Raw genomic sequence first — 20143 nt, 5'->3', positions numbered from 1 at the left:
GCATCAGCATGGGGTTGCTCATCCCCAGTAAAATGAGCCTCCTCAGTCCGCTCAACATCATCCTGCTCCATAAAACTGAGGATATCCTCCTCGCTGAGATCGTAGTCATGAATGCTGGGGAATGGCTCACCAGCATCATGATGAACCTCACTGGGTCCAGCTCTCTCAGGATCAACTGGGTCTTTCCCGTGCCGACGAGTCATCCTAATAACAACAAATAGTAATTATTTATAAATAAAATAAAAAGAAAAATTTTTATAAGCTACAACATAATAAATTAAATAAAATAAAACATAAAATAAAAATTATTTATCAATAAATTACTATTTTTACCTGAAAATAAGGATCTGCAACTGAATCAGAACTCGAATATGTTTGTGGAGAAAATTCAGCAGAGCTTCGCTTCCAGAACGATTGAAGAAGTGAAAGGGGGGTGGGGGGGGGTTTATATAGACCGAGATTTCTAGCGGTTCGGTCCAAAACCGCTAGAAATTCCCAACGGTCACATGTGCCTCGGGAATTGGCAGAATTTCTAGCGGTTCGGTCCAAAACCGCTAGAAATTTCTAGCGGTTTGGACCGAACCGCTAGAAATTTCTAAACTCCTCGGGAATTAAAAATATTTCTAGCGGTTCATGCATCAACCGCTAGAAATTTTCAGTGTCTAGCGGTTTATTGGCCTGAACCGCTAGAAAATAAACGCTACAAATTTGGCGCCAAGTTCCCGCCAAAACCCGGAAATTTTCTAGCTCTAAATTTCTAGCGGTTAGGTGGTAACCGCTAGAAATGTACGGCAATGGTCAAACCGTCTGTAATTTGCAGCGGTTTTTCTAAAAACCGCTAGTAATGTTAGCATTTCTAGCGGTTTTGTTGAACCGCTAGAAATGTTCCGCTGCTAATTCTACATTTTTGCTTGTAGTGCAAATATTAATTTCAGCACATTCTTCAAACTCTATGCAACACCAAAAAAAAAAGCATAGGTAGTTTGAACTGATTTAATAACCTTTATTTGGCAATTTGGTCTTGTGTTTATTTATTTGTTTGTTCGTTTAAATTCGTGAGTGGAGGAAAAAAGTGCACATACAATTTTCAGGACAAGTGGATCCAGTTTTCCAACCATATATATGGCACAATGTCAACTTCAATTCAAAACCATTCACAGTGATAATAATAGTTTAAGTGTTAGGAGTCCAATTATAATTAAATTGGGATAACTCAGTTATGATTATCAAACAGTACTCCACCTCTTGTCTTTTATGAAAGAGTTATTTAATAAATTTGAGCAGATTAAAGCAGTTAGATAAATTAATTAGTTCATTATAATAAATATGACTTGCTCTTGAAAACACACCCTATATGTAATATTTTATTTTATTTATTAGTTTAGATTAGGTAAATTAGTTTGAAAAAAAAAAACAAATATAATAGACATAGACAAAGTGAATTGTGTCTTGTATTTAGAATTAAATTTAACTCCAAACTAGTTCTGATTATTCATATATAAGCTGGTTGAAAAGAATATTATTTAAATAAAAAGTTATTAATTCACAAATACAAAAAGCATTCAGAACATATTTATGTATAAAATACACATAATCCAACAAATAAGAGTTATTAAAACACAAATATGACCAACTCTTATTCTTTTTCATTCAAAATGGCATCGATCACTTTAATTAAACCCGGGGAGAGAAGGAAAAAAAAAATTAAAGAAATTCATCTTGATCATAGTCTGTTCAAAACTCTTGCCTGGACCAATCACAACATTGATTCACCGATCACCGCCAGTTTTTTAATGTGCTAATTAAGCGCCACCACTTTGCTGACCCTATATATATACTTCATTGTTTTTACTTCTTTTCTTCACCAAGCAATCACAAAAATGATAGTTATCAATAAGAGCTTCCTTACTGTGTTCTCCTTATTCCTTCTTGTTATCAACTTCACCTTCACCCATGGCGCTAGGTTTTACGTCACAAACAGATGCCCCTACACCGTTTGGGCGGCAGCCGTGCCAGGCGGAGGCCAGCAGCTGAACCCCGGCCAGATGTGGAGCCTTGACGTGGCTGCTGGCACTACCGCTGCTCGCATATGGGGCCGAACCAATTGCAAGTTCGACGGGTCGGGCCGTGGAAGGTGCCAGACCGGCGATTGTGGAGGTCTTCTTAGATGCCAAGCCTATGGGACACCCCCAAACACACTTGCAGAATTTGCCCTAAACCAATACATGAACCTGGACTTCTTTGATATCTCACTTATTGATGGCTTCAATGTTCCCATGGAGTTCAGTCCGACGTCTAATCGGTGCCGCGGAATCCGGTGCGCCGCTGACATCAATCGGCAGTGCTTAAACGAGTTAAGAGCTCCAGGTGGTTGTAATAACGCTTGCACAGTGTTTAAAACGGATCAATATTGTTGCAATTCTGGGAATTGTGGACCCACTAATTATTCAAGATTCTTCAAGGATAAGTGCCCCGATGCTTATAGTTACCCTAAGGATGATGCTACCAGCACTTTCACTTGCCCAGGAGGAACAACCAACTATAAGGTTGTCTTTTGCCCTTGAATTAGAATATGTACGTCGTACGTTACGTTGTATTGTGTTTTCTCACTCCAAATAAAAGACTATATGCAATCAGACGTGCGTCAATCTTCCATATCTACGGTGCAAGCACTGGTATATTAATCTGCTGATGAGGTTTCACCAAAAAAAAAAAAACTTGCTGATGAGGTTATATTAAATTCCCAACCTATGTTTACCTTATCGTGAAATATAAGAGTCAAATAACTAATTTAATTTATTAAGTTAGTTATTTATATAAAATTTGCGCTAATTTTCCAAAATATCTCTTTGATTCTGGTGGCACTGCTGCATGGGATCATTAAACCATAAATACGATGATTACATCATAAAATCAGACGAATGCTAAATAGCTTTTGCAAAATGTATATAAACAGGTTATGTATTCGAATCAATACTCTTATTTGAGTTTTAGAAAGTTAAGAAATTTATAATTCATGAAAAAGTTATAATATACTACTTCTTATCCTTAATATAAGAACTAGTTGACTAATTTGAGTAGATTAAATAAATGACTTAAGTTAGTTGTGTATTATGAACTGTAACTATTATTTGATAAAACCTTTAATATATATAATTACTATAAAAACTACCTTAAATAAATAAATAAATATGAGAGATGGTGAATTAGGATCTTATATTTATAACCAATTATTGAATGTCAAATTAGCTCTTATATTAACAATAGAATGTAAGAATTATTTTTTATGGAACAATAATATGAATTAGAACTATTCTCTTGGAATTCAGTCTCTGCGATTTTAGGTGTTGGTGAATTAAAAAATTGTTTTTGTTATCACATAGTTTTTAGTCGCTAAAGTAGTACTAGTTGTCAATACTTTAATTAAAAAGTTGTTGTCGTTTCATTGGTAGTGATCTTATATAATAATGGGAAAATCCCATATAAATACCTATTGAATTCTAAAATCCCAAATAAATCACTCTAATTTCACAAAAGACAAATAAGCCTACAGGTATTAAATCGGAATTTGCGAATTTTGACAAATTACCTCCATGCCCTTTTTCTCATTTCCTTATCTTCTCTCTCTTCGTCGTCTTTTTTACGGCAGAGACACAGCTTGTATGGAAAATTACTTTATGCCGTGGCTGCATCATTCTTTCAATGGATTTTGTTAGACATTGGAGACGCAATTGAAATATTTTAGGATAGAGAAGAGAGATTGCCATTGATTTTGGGAGCACACCATTCTACAACGGATCCTCTTCTTCTTCAAATAGTGGCCATTGTGAAACTTTGTTGCTTATATTTATGAATCAAAAGAACCGTGGGAACCAAAATATAACAACTATGAGTCATCTTCTTTAGAGAGAGAGAGAGAAGACACAGCTAGATCTTCTTTTTCCTCAGTCATGGTAGCACTAAATATAGTTACTGTCATAGAACATTCTGGTTTTTGGTAAATGTCATTAGTGCAGTTGTCAAACCCATTATAAATGTTGTCAATCATATTATTTTGTAATAGATTGACTTTTGAAGTCTGAATGACAAGAAAATATTATAGATATTAGTTTAATCTTAATGCTACCTTGTCATTTGAATATATTTAATGTAACTTCTGTCATAGGCTTGTTTTTTTTCGTAAATATTGTCATTTTAGTGGTCAATTCCATTACACATGTAGTAAATTATGAAAGTTATTGATATTATGTTTATTATGATGTTTTTCTAGTGTACTTGTATACTACCTTGTCAATACATTTTGACCCTTGTTTAATTCCCCTAAAGGCTAGGCTTAAAACAGGTTGCAAAACTTGCTATGGATGTAGTAATTTTCATTACGCAAGTTATCATTCCCATTACATGTTTAATAAAGTTGCCTGCCAATGAACTAAAATTGGATTGCAAATAATCAAGTTACAAGTCGCTTGATGGAAATGATAACTTGCATTATGCAAGTTGTCATTTTCGTTACTTGTTTTGTAAAATAATATGTAAATGACTTAAAACAGGTTGCACAAAAGCATTATGAGACTTGTAACTTGATTATTTGCAATCCAATTTTAGTTCATTTGCAGGCAACTTTATTAAACATGTAATGGGAATGATAACTTGCGTAATGAAAATTACTACATCCATAGCAAGTTTTGCAACCTGTTTTAAGCCTGGCCTTTTGGGGGAATTAAACAAGGGTCAAAATGTATTGACAAGGTAGTATACAAGTACACTAGAAAAACATCATAATAAACATAATATCAATAACTTTCATAATTTACTACATGTGTAATGGAATTGACCACTAAAATGACAATATTTACGAAAAAACAACAAGCCTATGACAGAAGTTACATTAAATATATTCAAATGACAAGGTAGCATTAAGATTAAACTAATATCTATAATATTTTCTTGTCATTCAGACTACAAAAGTCAATCTATTACAAAATAATATGATTGACAACATTTATAATGGGTTTGACAACTGCACTAATGACATTTACCAAAAACCAGAATGTTCTATGACAGTAACTATATTTAGTGCTACCATGACTGAGGAAAAAGAAGATCTAGCCGTGTCTTCTCTCTCTCTCTATCTCTAAAGAAGATGACTTATAGTTGTTATATTTTGGTTCCCACGGCTTCTTTTGATTCATAAATATAAGCAACAAAGTTTCGCAATGGCCGCTATTTGAAGAAGAAGAGGATCCGTTGTAAAATGGTGTGCTCCCAAAATCAATGGCGATCTCTCTTCTCGATCCTGAAATATTTCAACTGTGTCTCCAATGTCTAACAAAACCCATTGAAAGAATGATGCAGCCACGTCATAAAGTAATTTTCTATACAAGCTGTGTCTCTGCCGTAAAAAAGACGACGAAGAGAGAGAAGATAAGGAAATGAGAAAAAGGGCATGGAGGTAATTTGTCAAAATTCGCAAATTCCGATTTAATACCTGTAGGCTTATTTGTCTTTTGTGAAATTAGAGTGACTTATTTGGGATTTTAGAATTCAATAGGTATTTATATGGGATTTTCCCAATAATATATTGTTGCTCAAATTCTGGCGACGGACAGGAAAGATATTTTTTTTTTCAATATAAGGATAATTAGATCATTTTACCATTTCAAAATAGTTCATAAAAATTTTAAATTTCATAGAAATAAAATTTCGAGGAACCATTTTAGGATTATGATGTTTTGGTGGACCTTGTTGGCATACCTTTATCCTATGGTTTTCCTATGATTATTAATTAAAGATTCTAGAACCTGAAAATGGAGAGAAATTACTGTGTTTCAAAAATAGGTAGGCCAAGAAGGTGGCTTTTAATTATGTCCAAATGTTAGGTTAAAATCCAATCAAACAGTTTGCTCCATTCTTGCTCAATCAAGATTTTTTTTCTCCTTTTTGCAACTAGACAACTAGCACACACACACACACACACATATATATATATATATATAATACTATATTATTAATTAAAAATAGGACAAAGATGCATCCAACTACTTTTTCTTATTTTCCAAGTATACTCAGCACTCCGATTTTTTTTATAATGTATCCAGCACTATGACATATCTTAAATGTTGCATAATTCTCATATCTTATCATATTAGTTTGAGAAAAAATATATTAGGAAATGATTAAAATCATGATTTTGTTATTATCATAACCATTAACCACAAGATCCATCACACAATCTCAAGCTTAACCATAAGAAAAAAAGTTGCCCATAAGTTTCATGCAAGAAAATTAAACACAAAGAGGTAAAAAAAAAAAATTCATATTTATAAGTTAAACCTGAATAGCGATAACAAGTCAAATTTTCATATTTATAAGTGGAGTTGTGTCTTTTATAAGTCAACTTTTACAAAAATAAATTAATTTTTTTGGGTACCTCTACCCTGTATTCCTGCCTCAGAACTATATGTAATTTTGCCTAACAATAATTATTCCTTTGGTTCCTCCTTCTTCGTGTCATATACTGCCGGGGAAATATTACCATGAAATGGCTTCACCATGTTCCTTTTGGTCATTCATGGAAACTATGAAGAGTGTATTATTAAAAAATTATGCATAGGTATCTCGCTATTACAGAGGTTAGCGTTCTTGTTCAAGATACTGTCATATACTAAATATAGACATCTTTCTTAGTAAGGATTTAAATATTGATTCTTTATGTTATGAGAAACTAGTTTCTTCTGTTAGATCCAATCTTGTTAGTTAGCAAGAAGCTGTCGTTTACCCACATTGAAATGTATATAATTTATATTAAGTTGAATATTTTTCTTCCCTGGGCATTAGTGGATGAGCACTAAAAGATTGCTCAAATAGTAAAACCGATTATATTAAATAAAATTAATTTTTACTAATCGGGACTGTCCACTGCAAATTACTTTTTGCAGCACTACTAACGCACCGAATTCATGATCAATATAGTCATAATTATAAAGCTAAGTAATTAAGCAGCCTTCGTTATCTACAGTTGTCGATTCTTTGAATTGTTTAAAGTTGTAGTCATTATTCACTTCCATTTTTAAATGTTTAAAGAAGGGGTATTTCTGCATTAATTGGAAGACTTAACTATGTGAAGTGAAGGATGATTTAATAAAGAAATAAATATCTCATTATGTCCATGTGCATTAATGCCGATAAAATATTAACCTCAATTATGTGACTGACGTAAAACATCCTCTTTTTTTTTTTTCCCTTCCTTGTCTATGTTGTTTGTCTAACCGATCAACATAAATTTTGGACAAAATTACTACGTTTCTATACAACTATCCTCTACTAATTGATGCAAGTATCTAGCTACTCCTCCGATCATAAATGTAAAACCCCTTTTATAGTATAAATTATATTACAAAAAGAGTTTTATATTCAGGACTGGAGGAGTAATATAGAAAGTACCATCTATAGTAGTAGTTGTAATATTTTTGTTTGTGGTGATGGATTGTTTGCTATGATTATTGTTATCAAACTCACGAGTTCACTTTTTGAATTTAACGTTTTTACATAGGCTCATGCTAATGTTTACTACCTCTGTTCTTCATTATAAGATCTAATTTTTTGAATGAGTTTTTTCCTTTTTATATGATCCTCTTTGAGTTTATCTGAGTATTTAATGTAGTATTACCTATTTTACTCCTAATTTAATGTACTTAATATATTCTCCTTTTCATTTATCTCGCTATTACTCCCTTACGTTTATCCGTTTATATATAGGGGTATATTTGGAGAAAAAATTATATTTACTACATATTAATTACTTTTAACTAATTTTAACTATTTTTTTAAATTGTGTAATTTAATTAAAAAGATCTTATAATAAGGGACGAAGTATATTCTATTATGCTGCAAAGTTATACATACAGTACAATAAATGTTATTATTTTTCTTTCAACATTATTGATCAAAATAGACTTTAAAACTCCCAGAATTCTATTCAAGAGTGAAAGATCAGAATTTGATCTGTAAACTTTTGCAAGAAGCCAACCAACAAGAACATAGTAAAACAAGAGTTGAAATCATCAAAAACCAAAAGTCAACTAAAACTCCAGAAGTCTCTATGGTTTTATTACGCATCTGGTTCGAGTCAGCTAGCGAGTGAAATTATTTGCAAGTAACTCCCGCAAAATTTTTAGAGATTTATACATGTTCACTCTACAACAAAAATACAAATATTTGATGGTTATTTTTTTTTTATCATAATTAACGATTATAAACCATCAAATATGTAAGCATCGTATATTCACATGGTAAATAACCCTCAAATATTTGCAAAAATATTTGATGGTTTTAACAATAAATTAAAGCCGTCAAGTATTGTAACGTATTAATCATCTTCTTGTATTAAATACTTAACGATTACTGAAAATAACCATTAAGTGTTTGCCAATCAATACTTGATGATCATTGACAACAACTGTCAATATGGGTAAACAAATAAAAAAAATACATCTCAAGTTCCTTAATAATTTTTAATCTAATTGATTTTTGTGAACTTTAATTGAAATAATATATATTCTAATTCCATTTTTTTTACCACGCATGGATACAAAATTGACCTGAGTTAGAAATTAATGGGCACGGGCAGAAAGATAACCACTATCTACAGATTACCTCATTACCATCACATCATTATAACCACTATCTTTTTAATGTATACCACATCAATGGTTTGTAAAATATCCGCTGTGTTTTAATTTCTTTTTAATGCAAGGGAATATAATGATGGAGAATATAATGGAGTGTAATGCTGATTATCATGGGTTTGTTTGATACTACCTGCTGTACTTAATATAAGAGCTTATTTAATTTTTATTTTGATATTAAATATAAAATTTTAATTTATTTTGTTTCTTATATTTATTTATTTTTACAAGATAGTTCTTATAATAATAGTAGTTTTAATCAATATATTTGATTAGTAAAGATATTTTAGAAAAGACAACACCTATTTATTATAAATAATTAATTTAACTAATTTTTTTAATCTATTTAAATTAGTCAACTAGCTCTTATATTAAGAACCGAACGTAATATAACACTGGAAATATTGAAACAAAATTAATTTTTTATATTTATTATAGCGATCTTAAAAGTGAAAAGACCATAACCGCCTCACAAAATTTTTCCCCCCCTTTTTTCCTTCCATTCGATCTACCATAAAAATTATAGTTTCTTTCCCCTCTTCCCTTCAATCTTCCTTTCCCTAGCTGCCATAACATAATTAACCCCACCCACGCACACTCCGAAATTAATCAATTATAAAAAATAAAAAAAATACAAAACACAGAATCACATTGCGAACTAAAAAATAAATTTTTCATAAGACCACATTTGGAATAAATTCATGATGATGAAATCACAATGGGAGAGGAAGACAGGGGCGGGGCTGCTGCGTCTCACATATTTTGGTCTAATTAACGACCTTCAAATTTAGGTGGGAGGAAGATGAAGAAAATTTAGGTGGTGATCGATAAAGGCAAAGGGAGGAGTAAGAGCTAGTGGCAGCGATTTATAGGGATGAAAAGGGTGACAACGAAGGCAGAGAGGTGTCGGCGGTAGTTGACGCGGCCGACTACGAAGGCAGAGGGCGGAGGAAGGAGGCGATGAAGGTGAGGTAGAAGGAGAGGGAGCAATAATCACGAAGGTAAGAATTAAGGAATATGAATAAGGATATGAGTGTCTTTTAACATGTGATGTAATCCACATATTCATGAGTTTCAAACGTATTAAGGAGGGGAGGTAGTAGCACTTATTTTCAATATAAATTGCTTATTTATCTTTAATATCGTTTTGCAAGTGAAAAAAATGTAGAAAAACTAGAGTGAATGTCTAGTTATATCGCACGATTATCTTCATCCTCCTCGAGATGGTATTTTATGCACGATTAAGCAAATGGAAGATATTTTAGGGCAATATCGTGACTAGACTAGCACAATATCGAGCCCCACTTCCATGGCGTCAGGCCTGTTGCATCACTTTGATAACATCATCATCATCAAAAATTTCAGAACAACCCAGCCTGAGAAACCCTATATATACCCCACGTTGATATCTCTTTTCTTCACAAACCAGTCGCCTTTCCTTAAACCCTAGCTCAAAAAATGGCACTCATCATCAAAAGCCACCTCCTGGTTTTACTATTCCTTCCAGCTCTCATCAACTTCACCTTCACCCAGGCCGCATGGTTTAAGGTCACAAACAGTTGCCCCTACACGGTGTGGGCGGCTGCCATCCCTGTAGGAGGAGGCCGACAGTTGAACCCCGGCGAGAGGTGGAGCTTCGGCATAGCATCAGGAACTGGCGATGCTCGCATATGGGGCCGAACCAACTGCAACTTTGACTGGTCGGGACGTGGGCACTGCGAGACCGGTGATTGTGGAGGCCAGCTCAATTGCCAACTCTCCGGCCAACCACCGGCCACCCTGGCGGAGTTCTCACTTAACACATGGAATAATATGGACTTCTATGATATCTCAGTGATAGATGGCTTCAATGTTCCGATGGAGTTCAGTCCAACCTCTAATTGCCCTCGCCTCCGATGCTACGGCGATCAGTGCCCTGATGCTTATCTTGACCCAGAGGACAATACTAAAACTCATGGTTGCCAATCAGGAACCAACTATAGGGTCGTCTTTTGCCCTTAAGATTAGATGTAAGTATTTAAAGTAGTATGTTTTCATATTACTACCTTCAAATAAGGCAGTAAATGTAATGAGATTCATTCTCAGAACATCTGCCCACATAGGATGTCTTTATTGCTATTGTGGTCGTCTTGTCGTCATAGCTCCTTTGACCCCTCGAGCTTCCACATAAGTAGTATTTTTATGCTAAACTCTTATGCAACCTTTCGGTTATCACTACATGGAGTGATAATACGGGAACTCACATGTTGTGGATTGGCTCGTGACAGATGTATGTTTGTAGATGAGTTGGGTTTTAGCTAACCCTAACTTGTCTTGATGAGTTGGTGGTAGTACTATTGAGAATATCTACCTACATGTGAACTTGTATCACTGAAAATATATTCACTCCATCCCTCAGGAGCAATCTCTTTCATATAGTGGTTGTCCTTAAATATAAGAAACAAACCCTTCTTGTCTAAAATTTTAAACTTATCTTTTCACTTTTATTTTTATTAAATATATGCCACTTATTATCTATTTGCACTAAATTTTTACTCATTATCTCTCATGTACTCACTTTATAAACAAAGGCATAATTTAAAATATATATATTTTACATATTTATTGCTTTTAATTAAATTTAACATTATGAAGATTTTGAAAGTTATTTCTTATAATAAGGGACGGAAGAAGTAATAAATTCTCAGCTTATGAGTAATATAATTGGGCTTAATTAATGATATATGTGTGTATCCATAAACTTGGATTGATGTCTTTATTTTTATTGTGGTCGTCTTGTCGTGATAGCTTCTTTGACCCCTTAGGCTTCTACGTAAGTAGTATTTTTACGGTAAATTCTTATGCAATCCTTCAGTTATCAGTGTGTGGGGTGATAATATAGACCAATTCATGGGTTGTGGGTTTGTTTGTGACAAGTTGAACCTATATAGCGTAGGTTAAAAGGTTTGTTTGTATGCCGGTTGGCTTTTAGCCAACCTTAACCTGCTTTGGTGAGTTGACCTGTCAACAATTATTTATTTTTTAAAAATTTTTCCTTATGCAATATAAAAATATATAATGAAATTTTTGTTTCCCTTTCAAATACTTGGTTGAAAGCACCAAATAATTGATATAGACATTTTTTAGTTTTTTTTAAATAAGACATAACATATAATACTACCTCCGGTCCTTAATTAATATAAGACTTCATTTGAATTTTATTTTGGTTCTAAATATAAGACTCCAATTCATTTTGTTTCTCATATTTATGTATTTTTTTTTTTGGCTCATCACAATTCGTTTCAGAGTTTCAAAGGCGTAATCTAATTATTTCAAATCTTAGCTATCCTCTTTCAATTCTATCCAAACATGTGGACGGATCACACAAGCAGGATAATTTTTTTAAATTGATGTGAATTTTTTACACTACCCAGACAAAGAATTTTTAATTTTAAATGTGAGATTTTATATATAAATTCAAATCACGTTACCCAAAAGAATTTATATGAATGCATCATCGCCGATTCATTGAACATGTGACTTTTTTTTAAATAAGAAAGCTTTTATGCCCAGGGCATAAATATGAAACAGTTATTTCCTTCATTCTTTCAAAAACCTGGCGAAAAAGAAAACATATGATTACTAGAGTGGATAATAGGGCATAAAATCCATGATATACTGCAACATTTCCAAACCACATATACAGTATAGCTCATTCATCAAATTTTATACGACGAATACAATGTTTCCAGTTGCATGATAAAAGAGAGAAAATATAGTCAGCGTCTTAGCCAAAAACCAAATCACATACACTAATTATGTGGTTTCTTTTGTGAATCCTAAGCTTCTAATCCTTATAACAAACAAATGCATTATAGAATGAAATAGCTTGAAATATCCATAATTGAGCATAAAAACAAAACAAAATGAGGGACTGTAAAAGCAAGTTTTTAGCAAAACGAGCACAACTCAATTGATAAGATTAAATAATACTACTTTCGGTCTTTGATATAAGAGCTAGTTGATTAATTTCAGTAGATTAAAAAAGCTAGCTAAGTTAGTTATTTGTAATAAATAAGTGTTGTCTTTCCTAAAATATCCTTACTAATAAAGTGTATTGGCTAAAACTACTATTATTATAAAGACTACCTTGAGAAAAATTAGATAAATATGAGAGATAAAGTAGATTGTGATCTTATATTTAAGACCGGAAATAGTATCTCGTTATTAAAGAACTTACTTTTAAATGTTCTAAATTCATGTTAACCAAATCCAAAAGAACATTCCCAACAAGGAGGAGTCAAAAGAGAGCGCAACATGGTGGCCATACATAACAAAATTAAAAATTGAATACATCAGATCATCCAATTCAGAAACTACTAGGTTCGGACTACTGAGCATATACTGGACAACCCTAAGTGTTAGCTAAGATTTCCTCCAAATGCTCTCTCAACCTCTTTATTCACTCACAGTTCAAGCTGCATGAGGAGCTGAAGACCGAAGATCCCCTTCTGGGTAAATTGCCGCCCACGCAGGTATACAAGAAGCAAAAGCATTTTCAGCACCAAGCTCGCAAGTCTCGCAAGAATTGAAGCACCAAAACTATGATGCTCCTACAAATTTGTCCAGAGCAGATGTGTCTAAGCCTGCAAATTCCTTTACAGCTGCAGCCACAGAGAATCCAAGCTTTACAGCGTCATCATTGCCTGGTGCCTAGATGATAATTCCGAATTAGCTGCAATGTTTCAGTACAGTGCATAACAGCTCAGGCAAAGGCTTAAGAACCTTTTACCTCAATGTTAAGGGGAAGGACAGGGTCATGGAGTGAGAGCCTGAGAAGGAACCATCCGCCATAGCCAGAAACTCGGACCTAATTCATAACCAGAATAAGGGGAGACAAGATGAAATTATATTGAAAACATGATAAGAATACATAAACCAATTAGAGTAGGTAGGCTATTTTTATACTGGATTTGTATTTCATGGTTTCCCATTTCGATATTGAGATGCCTTTTTCGTAAACGCTTTGCAAAAATTCATTTTAATTACTGCCAACAGATTCAAATCTATCTACAAATGAGGTCAAGCATACCCCTTCATAGTTTACAGGTGCCTTCCGTAGCTTTGGATCTGCGCTAATAGAGTTCTCCAAGTGCTTCAGCACAGCTTCTCCATAATCCCGAAATGATCTGAAAACTCTAGCTTCTAAGTGAGTTCACAACATCAGAATACAGGTGCACGCGAACAGAGTCTATATACAGCAACTTACCCTCCCTTAAGGTCCGGATGATTTTGGTTGATCTTTAGTCTCAGTTCCACAGCACAAGCTGGTTCCTGGAGTCCTTCTATTAAATCAGTCAAAACCTTGCTTCCCTCACCCTTTCCTGAAGCTCTTGCCGAGGCAAGTTTGTTTAAGATCTTGACCTGCATATCACAAGACCAACCGTCATTTCTGTCCTCACAAGACATTTTTTCCTTGGCTTAGCATGCGATTTGCTATTATAATTCATCAAGTATTCAGATAATTTAGTTCTCTTCAATTTCTTCAATTTAATCTTTACAGCCTTGCTTTGCTTAAAATGCAATGTGCCAAGGATATATGTAATAAGAATCGAGGCAAATTAATACGTTTTAGGACCAAAATGAGAGCGTACTCAATAGTCAATGATTGACTAGATGACACAACTTTAATAAAAGCCTACCATGAGGTATGCGCCATCATCAAGCCTGTGATTCTCCTTGAGAGCTCCATGTCCACTGGTTTCAATTGCCAGGTGTGACTCCTCGCCAATTGAATTCTGTCAGAAATATTGCTTCATGAGGCAGCTATCTAGCTTATTACATAGAAATCAGAGATTCCATGTCAAAGCATGCAGAGGTAAAATAAATAAATAAATAAAGAATGACGAATATAAAGAATATAAATTTCTTCTGTGCATAACTTCAGTTTCCGTTTTATCTACTTGTCAATGAGCAGCAATAACTAGGTAGGATGCGTACTAGGATTCATTGTCGAATAAATTCAATTAAAATTTATGACGTTCAAATCTCAAACAATGGTGAAGTATTCTTGATATGTAATTATGAACTATGATAAGATTTGGTTAAATTTATTACTTATGTGGATTTTTATCAGGATTTATTTATATTAGTGAGATTTGGATAAGATTAGTAGATTTATTTATTCAGATTTATGCCAATAAATAAATGCAGCACACGGACCTGATTTGCCCTGCAATAAGATTCATATTTTCCCAGATTATTCTCTTACTCTCAAACCCATGTTTTCTCGACATCTCTCTTTTCTCTCTCTTTCATGATCAAATTCCATAACAATTCCGCTCCAACGATAGGGTTGCCTCACATGACAAAAATCATCCATATTATCCATGGAAAAGTAGAACTTCTCATCTCACCAGTCGAATAGCTTCATCAATCACATTCTTGTAGCCCCTCTTGAACCGATGATGCTTCCCACCTTAACAGAAAGTGCAGTTAGCATGTTACTGACACCATTTAAAAGCAAAAGTACTTTGAAATTCAAAATGAAGCAAGGACAGGTTTGGATTATTCATTCCATAAGTGTTTTTTTGAAGGCAAAAGTACTTTGAAATTCAACTAACAAAGAATAGGTCCGACTTATTCTAACACCAAGTCACCAAGGGGACCGTCAGAGGCTAAAGATCATGCCCAAATTAAATTGGTTCATACCAAGCTTCTTCTCAATAAATGAGGTGAGGCCATCAGACGTCACACTGTCTGTGACAATTGTTGTTCCAGGATGCTAGGGAAAATGATAAAAGGAAAAGAATTAAGTCAGCCAAAATATTTACACAAGTCTCAGATTACAAGTACTGGGGCAGAGATAGCTAAGGCAAAAGGTCATACTTCCTCCAGAACAATAGCTGACATTAAAGCAATCAAGCGATTCCGGTTGAATTCACGGCCAGTGGAGTCCACAGCGGCAGACCTAGATGAAAGTGATAGATGTTGATTTTTTTATAAAAAAAATAATAAGCACATGAATGAAATAAATAAGAAAGATCTTTACCTGTCAACATCCGTATCAAAGATAATTCCAAGGTCAGCTTTATTATCAAGAACCGCCTGTGTTATAGCTTTCATTGCTGTCTTATCTTCTGGGTTAGGGATATGATTTGGAAACAAGCCTGAACACAAAACATTGAGTTAAATTTTGACTACAATACACAGCTCAAATCAATCCCCAAGAGATAGATATTACCATCTGGCTCCAAAAATTGACTTCCAGTAGTAATTGCACCCAGTGGTTCAAGAACTTTTGCCTGATTAATTATTGATGAAATGTATGAATTTCTTATGTGGATGTTATGCATAAGATAAAAGGAATTTATGTGGATGCTATGCATAAGATTCAAGCTAAGTGGTCATAATGGAGGAAGGCAATGAGAGCCATTTATGACTGCAATGTACTTCCTAAGCTTAAAGGAAGTTTTATTTAATAGCTATAAAGTTAGCAACGTTATATGGCAGTGAATATTGGGCATTAAAAGGATAACAAGATCAAAAAAATTAAGGTAGTGGAGAAAAGGATGTTAAGATAGATGTACAATCATACAAGAAAAGACAAGGTCCACAATGACTGCTTACAAAGAAAAGTTGGCATGGCATCTGTACCAAAAAAGATGGAAAGAAATCGTTTAAGGTGGTTTAAACATGTGCAAAGAAGCGTGATAGTCAGTGAGGAAAGTTGAGCTAATAGCTTTTAGCCTTATGAAAAGACGTAGAAGGAGATTGGAAAGAATACCAAAGAAATCTCTTGGTGAAAGGTATATATGAAGAGTTGATTTTTGATAGAGCATAATGATGTAATGTAATCCATATAGCCAACTTCATTTAACAAGATAAGGTTTGTTGTGTTGTTTTTAGCCCTCCTATTGTTTCGTCTGATTTCACTTTGCCAATCTGAGGCTTAGGAGTAACGCAGTTAGTGCGTCGCAAGAGCAGTGATTGTTGCGATCCAACATCCACCCCTTGTCTTCCTCCCGTCAGATTTCAAAAAAGATTGTGTGTGAATGTCATAGGCACTTCTAAACACTATCAATTTGTCCGTAGAAAACTACATTTTTGTTAATGGTTTAATGAGTATGTATTTTGTTCCTTTAGTTTGCAAGTTCATTTTGATGGATCTTTCTGACATAAATGCCTTAATACTCAAAATATTATTTGAAAAAGAACAAGGAGCTAATAAAGACCATTTACCGCAAAAAATCCTCCTGCTCCGTTGCCTGCATCCACAACTATGTGGAATCCCTCCAATGGCTTCTCTGTGGATTGATAATATCATGCGATAGTTAGTGAACAATACATATAGGGAGAAAAAATTGGCAAACCAGAGAAGTACTTTACAACACTATAAAGAGTCTCTAGAGGCAAAGAGTCTCTTTTCTTATCGCCACTTCATTTAAGAACTTAATATCTATATCTCCTAAATATACTTACTGTCATGCAGTATTTCAGGGAATTCATACCTACATTTCCAGCCGCTTTACGAACTGCCTTCACCAAATCAGATGTATACACAGCCATGTAATCAACTTTCTTAATGGATTTTGAAGCCTTTCCCTCCGTATTCATCAAACTCTCTTTTGTAAATTTTGTGTATATGTCTGCAGCTCGGTCTAAGATGTCTGTAATGTCAGCCTTCCCAAGCCCACCAGAATTTGTGAAAAATTTAAATCCATTCCTGTTGAAAGGCAGATGACTTGCTGTTCATAAACATGCAAATGTATAATCAGTGGATGTAATAATATTAAAAGGTGATGTGTACATGAAACTACTTTAGTTACCACAATCCAGATAGAAATATACTCTAGAATGTAGTTTGCACCACACACACAGAGTAGTTAACAGGAAAGTGTCAAATCATGCTTGCAGAGTTTGTATTAAATATTCAACCTAACAGCTTGAGTTCTTGTCATGAACTAAAAGTCTGTCTTACCATAGTTAATTTTTGTAAGTTTTTAAAAGCTTAACTATTTTTCCTCTTCCTTATTTTCCTTTTGGTGTCAGATCCTTGTTCGTAACCGTCAAAACTTCAACAGAGAGGCAGATGCTGCTGGCTGTGCATCTCCACACTTCAAGCCAAAAAGGATTTCAAGCAACAAAGCATGTTAAAGGTTCTTATGGCATTCCTGCGATTCTGTCTGACAACTCAAACTTTTATGTTTGATGGTTCCTAAACAATAGGACAAGATTTCCATTACCTTGTCCAAAGTTTTAAAAAGTTGAAGAAGATTAAATGCACGTAATTGATTGGGGTATTTCGGGAACATAATATTTATTTATTACAAATAACTAATTTAATTAATGTTGCTCTCATATTAAGGATTGACGGCAGTATTAACTAAGGGGGAGATAGTATTGTGCATATGTTGTTAACTCAGTTACCGAAATGCAGACGCAGGCACAAAGCGTTTTCATAAGCTGCAAACTCAATGGGGCATTCCAAAGTTCATCGACCTCCAGTCGTTCAAGGAGCCTTCAAATGGATTTTTGATGGGGGATGCCTGCGTTTTGGGAGCCAAAATCTTTGTGATCAAGCCTCCTTCCAAACAAGAATGCGTGTCAATGGTAGAAGAACCTCCTCTTCTTTGTTATAGGTGGAAATTCGACAATTTTTCGAGAGCTAATTTGGAAAAGTACGAGTCCGCACTTTTCTTTGCTGGAGACTACAAATGGTATGAAACACTAATGCTTCCTAATCTCTTGGCCAATCGCCTACTAACGTTTTTGATGGAATATTGGTTATTATATGCTCGAGTTTGAGTCCCTAATGTGCTTTCTCCTAATATTTTCTTATTTTGGGTAATGTGCCAATCTTCAAAATGTGATTTTTTTTAAATTAAATTTTAAGTGATATTGCGATATCTGGCGATGATAAAATGGTGTAATTATGAATCTTTAACAATTTTTCAAAGAAATTAAATCGGCATACGTACCGCGCAATTTCATCTGCATAAAATATTAAAATATCACTCATTTCATATGAAACATAATTATGAAGAGAAGATTGAGGTATGTTGGTGCCTTATAAAAGAGTATAAGATTAGAGGGAGCTAATCCAAGCCCTTATTGATTTAATCCTTACCCCAAAAAAAAAAAACAAGAGGTTAAATGATATAGGTCCTCTTCTCATGAGTTTAAAAAAGTTCTGGGATTTGCCTGCCATCCCTTAAAGAAGGATTTACTTACTTACCCTTAATGAGATTTGTTGTCTCTTTTTGTTGATTAATAAAAGTTACATGATCTTCATAATTCCTTTTCCTAAATTACATTTTAAATGCATGAAATATCTTATTTTGGTATTATTGCTGCAGGAAACTCGTTGTGTACCCTAATGGGATATATGAGGGCAAAGGCAATAGTGTCTCACTGTTTCTGACCATAGACACCTCGTCAATTCCACCCAACACTAAATTATATGTGCGCTGCATTTTGCGTGTCAAGGACCAAATCAAGGGGCGCCATGCCGAAACAAAATGTGAGGTCCACAACTAAATAAATTTTGTTTTATACTATCTCCGGTTCTTAATACAATAGTTATATAATTAATTTGAGAATATTAAAAAAATTAGTTAAATTAGTTATTTGTCAGAACTATGTATTTATCTTCTTAAACTATCATCTTTAATTATATACATTACATCGTTAGAATCATTTCTTGATAAGAATCTTTTTTAATCGATAAGAATATTTTAGGAAAAGCTAGTAAATAAAGTGAATTAAGGTTTTATCTTTAGAATTAAATCCAACCCTCAAACTAGTTTTTATATTAATAATCAGAGAAGTAGCGTTGATATTTTTAGTAAAGAATATTTTAGTAAAGTTTCTTTTTAAATATTTTATTGATAAAAAGGGTCTGATAATTTTTTATACACACAAATCACTGTTATTCTACAGAGTACTGGCGCTCTAATTTAGGTTATCCTTATCAATAAAACTTTTGACATGTAGGAGATTTTTAAATCAAATTTCTCTAAAAATTTACAGAGTCGCATGATGTATGTTATTTTAATTTAATAGTTCAAATTTATTGTGGGGACTGCTGGTAAAAAAAGAAATTATTGTGGGGACATGATGTAACCATATTTAATGAAAAATTTGTAAGCGATTAATTTAAATTGACTTAATGGTTATGATATTTTTATATCATTTTAAAAATTTTATATGTATTTTTGTACAAAAAAAACTTATGATGTCGTATACCTATAGCCAAATACCTTATGAAAAATAATTCAGAATATCTTTAAATTATTTTAGACTTGAAATTAATATGGGAAAACCATATTGAAGGTACCTATACTTTCTCTCAATTTTTAATTTGGTACCTATGTGTTTTTTTCCCTTTAATTAAACATTTAATTTTATCTTTTTTAGCAACATTAGCTCTTATAACTTTGTTCTATTGATATTTTTAGTCTCTACATAAGGATTAA

At 33.6% G+C, this 20143-nt stretch overlaps 2 protein-coding genes and 1 pseudogene across 2 annotated transcripts; 2 read left to right on the top strand and 1 right to left on the bottom strand.

The window, feature by feature from the left end:
• Positions 1-1880: 1880 nt before the first annotated feature.
• LOC114722693 (thaumatin-like protein) lies at positions 1881-2564 on the top strand. The gene is made up of 2 exons (XM_028908783.1): positions 1881-2317; positions 2453-2564. Exons 1-2 carry the CDS (start codon positions 1881-1883, stop codon positions 2562-2564), a joined length of 549 nt encoding a protein of 182 aa, XP_028764616.1.
• A 7581-nt stretch (positions 2565-10145) lies between these two features.
• On the top strand, positions 10146-10688 carry LOC114722692 (thaumatin-like protein). Its single transcript, XM_028908782.1, has one exon. The coding sequence runs from the start codon at positions 10146-10148 to the stop codon at positions 10686-10688; it is 543 nt and encodes a 180-aa protein (XP_028764615.1).
• Positions 10689-13180: 2492 nt separating this feature from the next.
• LOC114722691 (phosphomannomutase/phosphoglucomutase-like) lies at positions 13181-17775 on the bottom strand (annotated as a pseudogene).
• Positions 17776-20143: the final 2368 nt, after the last annotated feature.

Source organism: Neltuma alba, unplaced genomic scaffold, assembly GCF_004799145.2.
Source record: "Neltuma alba isolate B1F8T4 unplaced genomic scaffold, ASM479914v2 tig00012103_pilon, whole genome shotgun sequence".
NCBI classification, from domain to species: Eukaryota; Viridiplantae; Streptophyta; class Magnoliopsida; order Fabales; family Fabaceae; genus Neltuma; species Neltuma alba.
The sequence above is the reverse complement of the archived record's forward strand: the minus strand, read 5'-3'. Positions and strand labels throughout refer to the sequence as shown.

What these genes read in the sequence shown, in the direction of transcription:
- LOC114722693 (XM_028908783.1), top strand. Translation starts at nt 1,881, where the DNA reads ATGATAGTTATCAATAAGAGCTTCCTTACTGTGTTCTCCTTATTCCTT. An exon ending in AATCGGTGCCGCGGAATCCG is followed by an intron (nt 2,318 to 2,452) that starts GTGCGCCGCTGA and finishes TAATTATTCAAG; the next exon opens with ATTCTTCAAGGATAAGTGCC.
- LOC114722692 (XM_028908782.1), top strand. Translation starts at nt 10,146, where the DNA reads ATGGCACTCATCATCAAAAGCCACCTCCTGGTTTTACTATTCCTTCCA.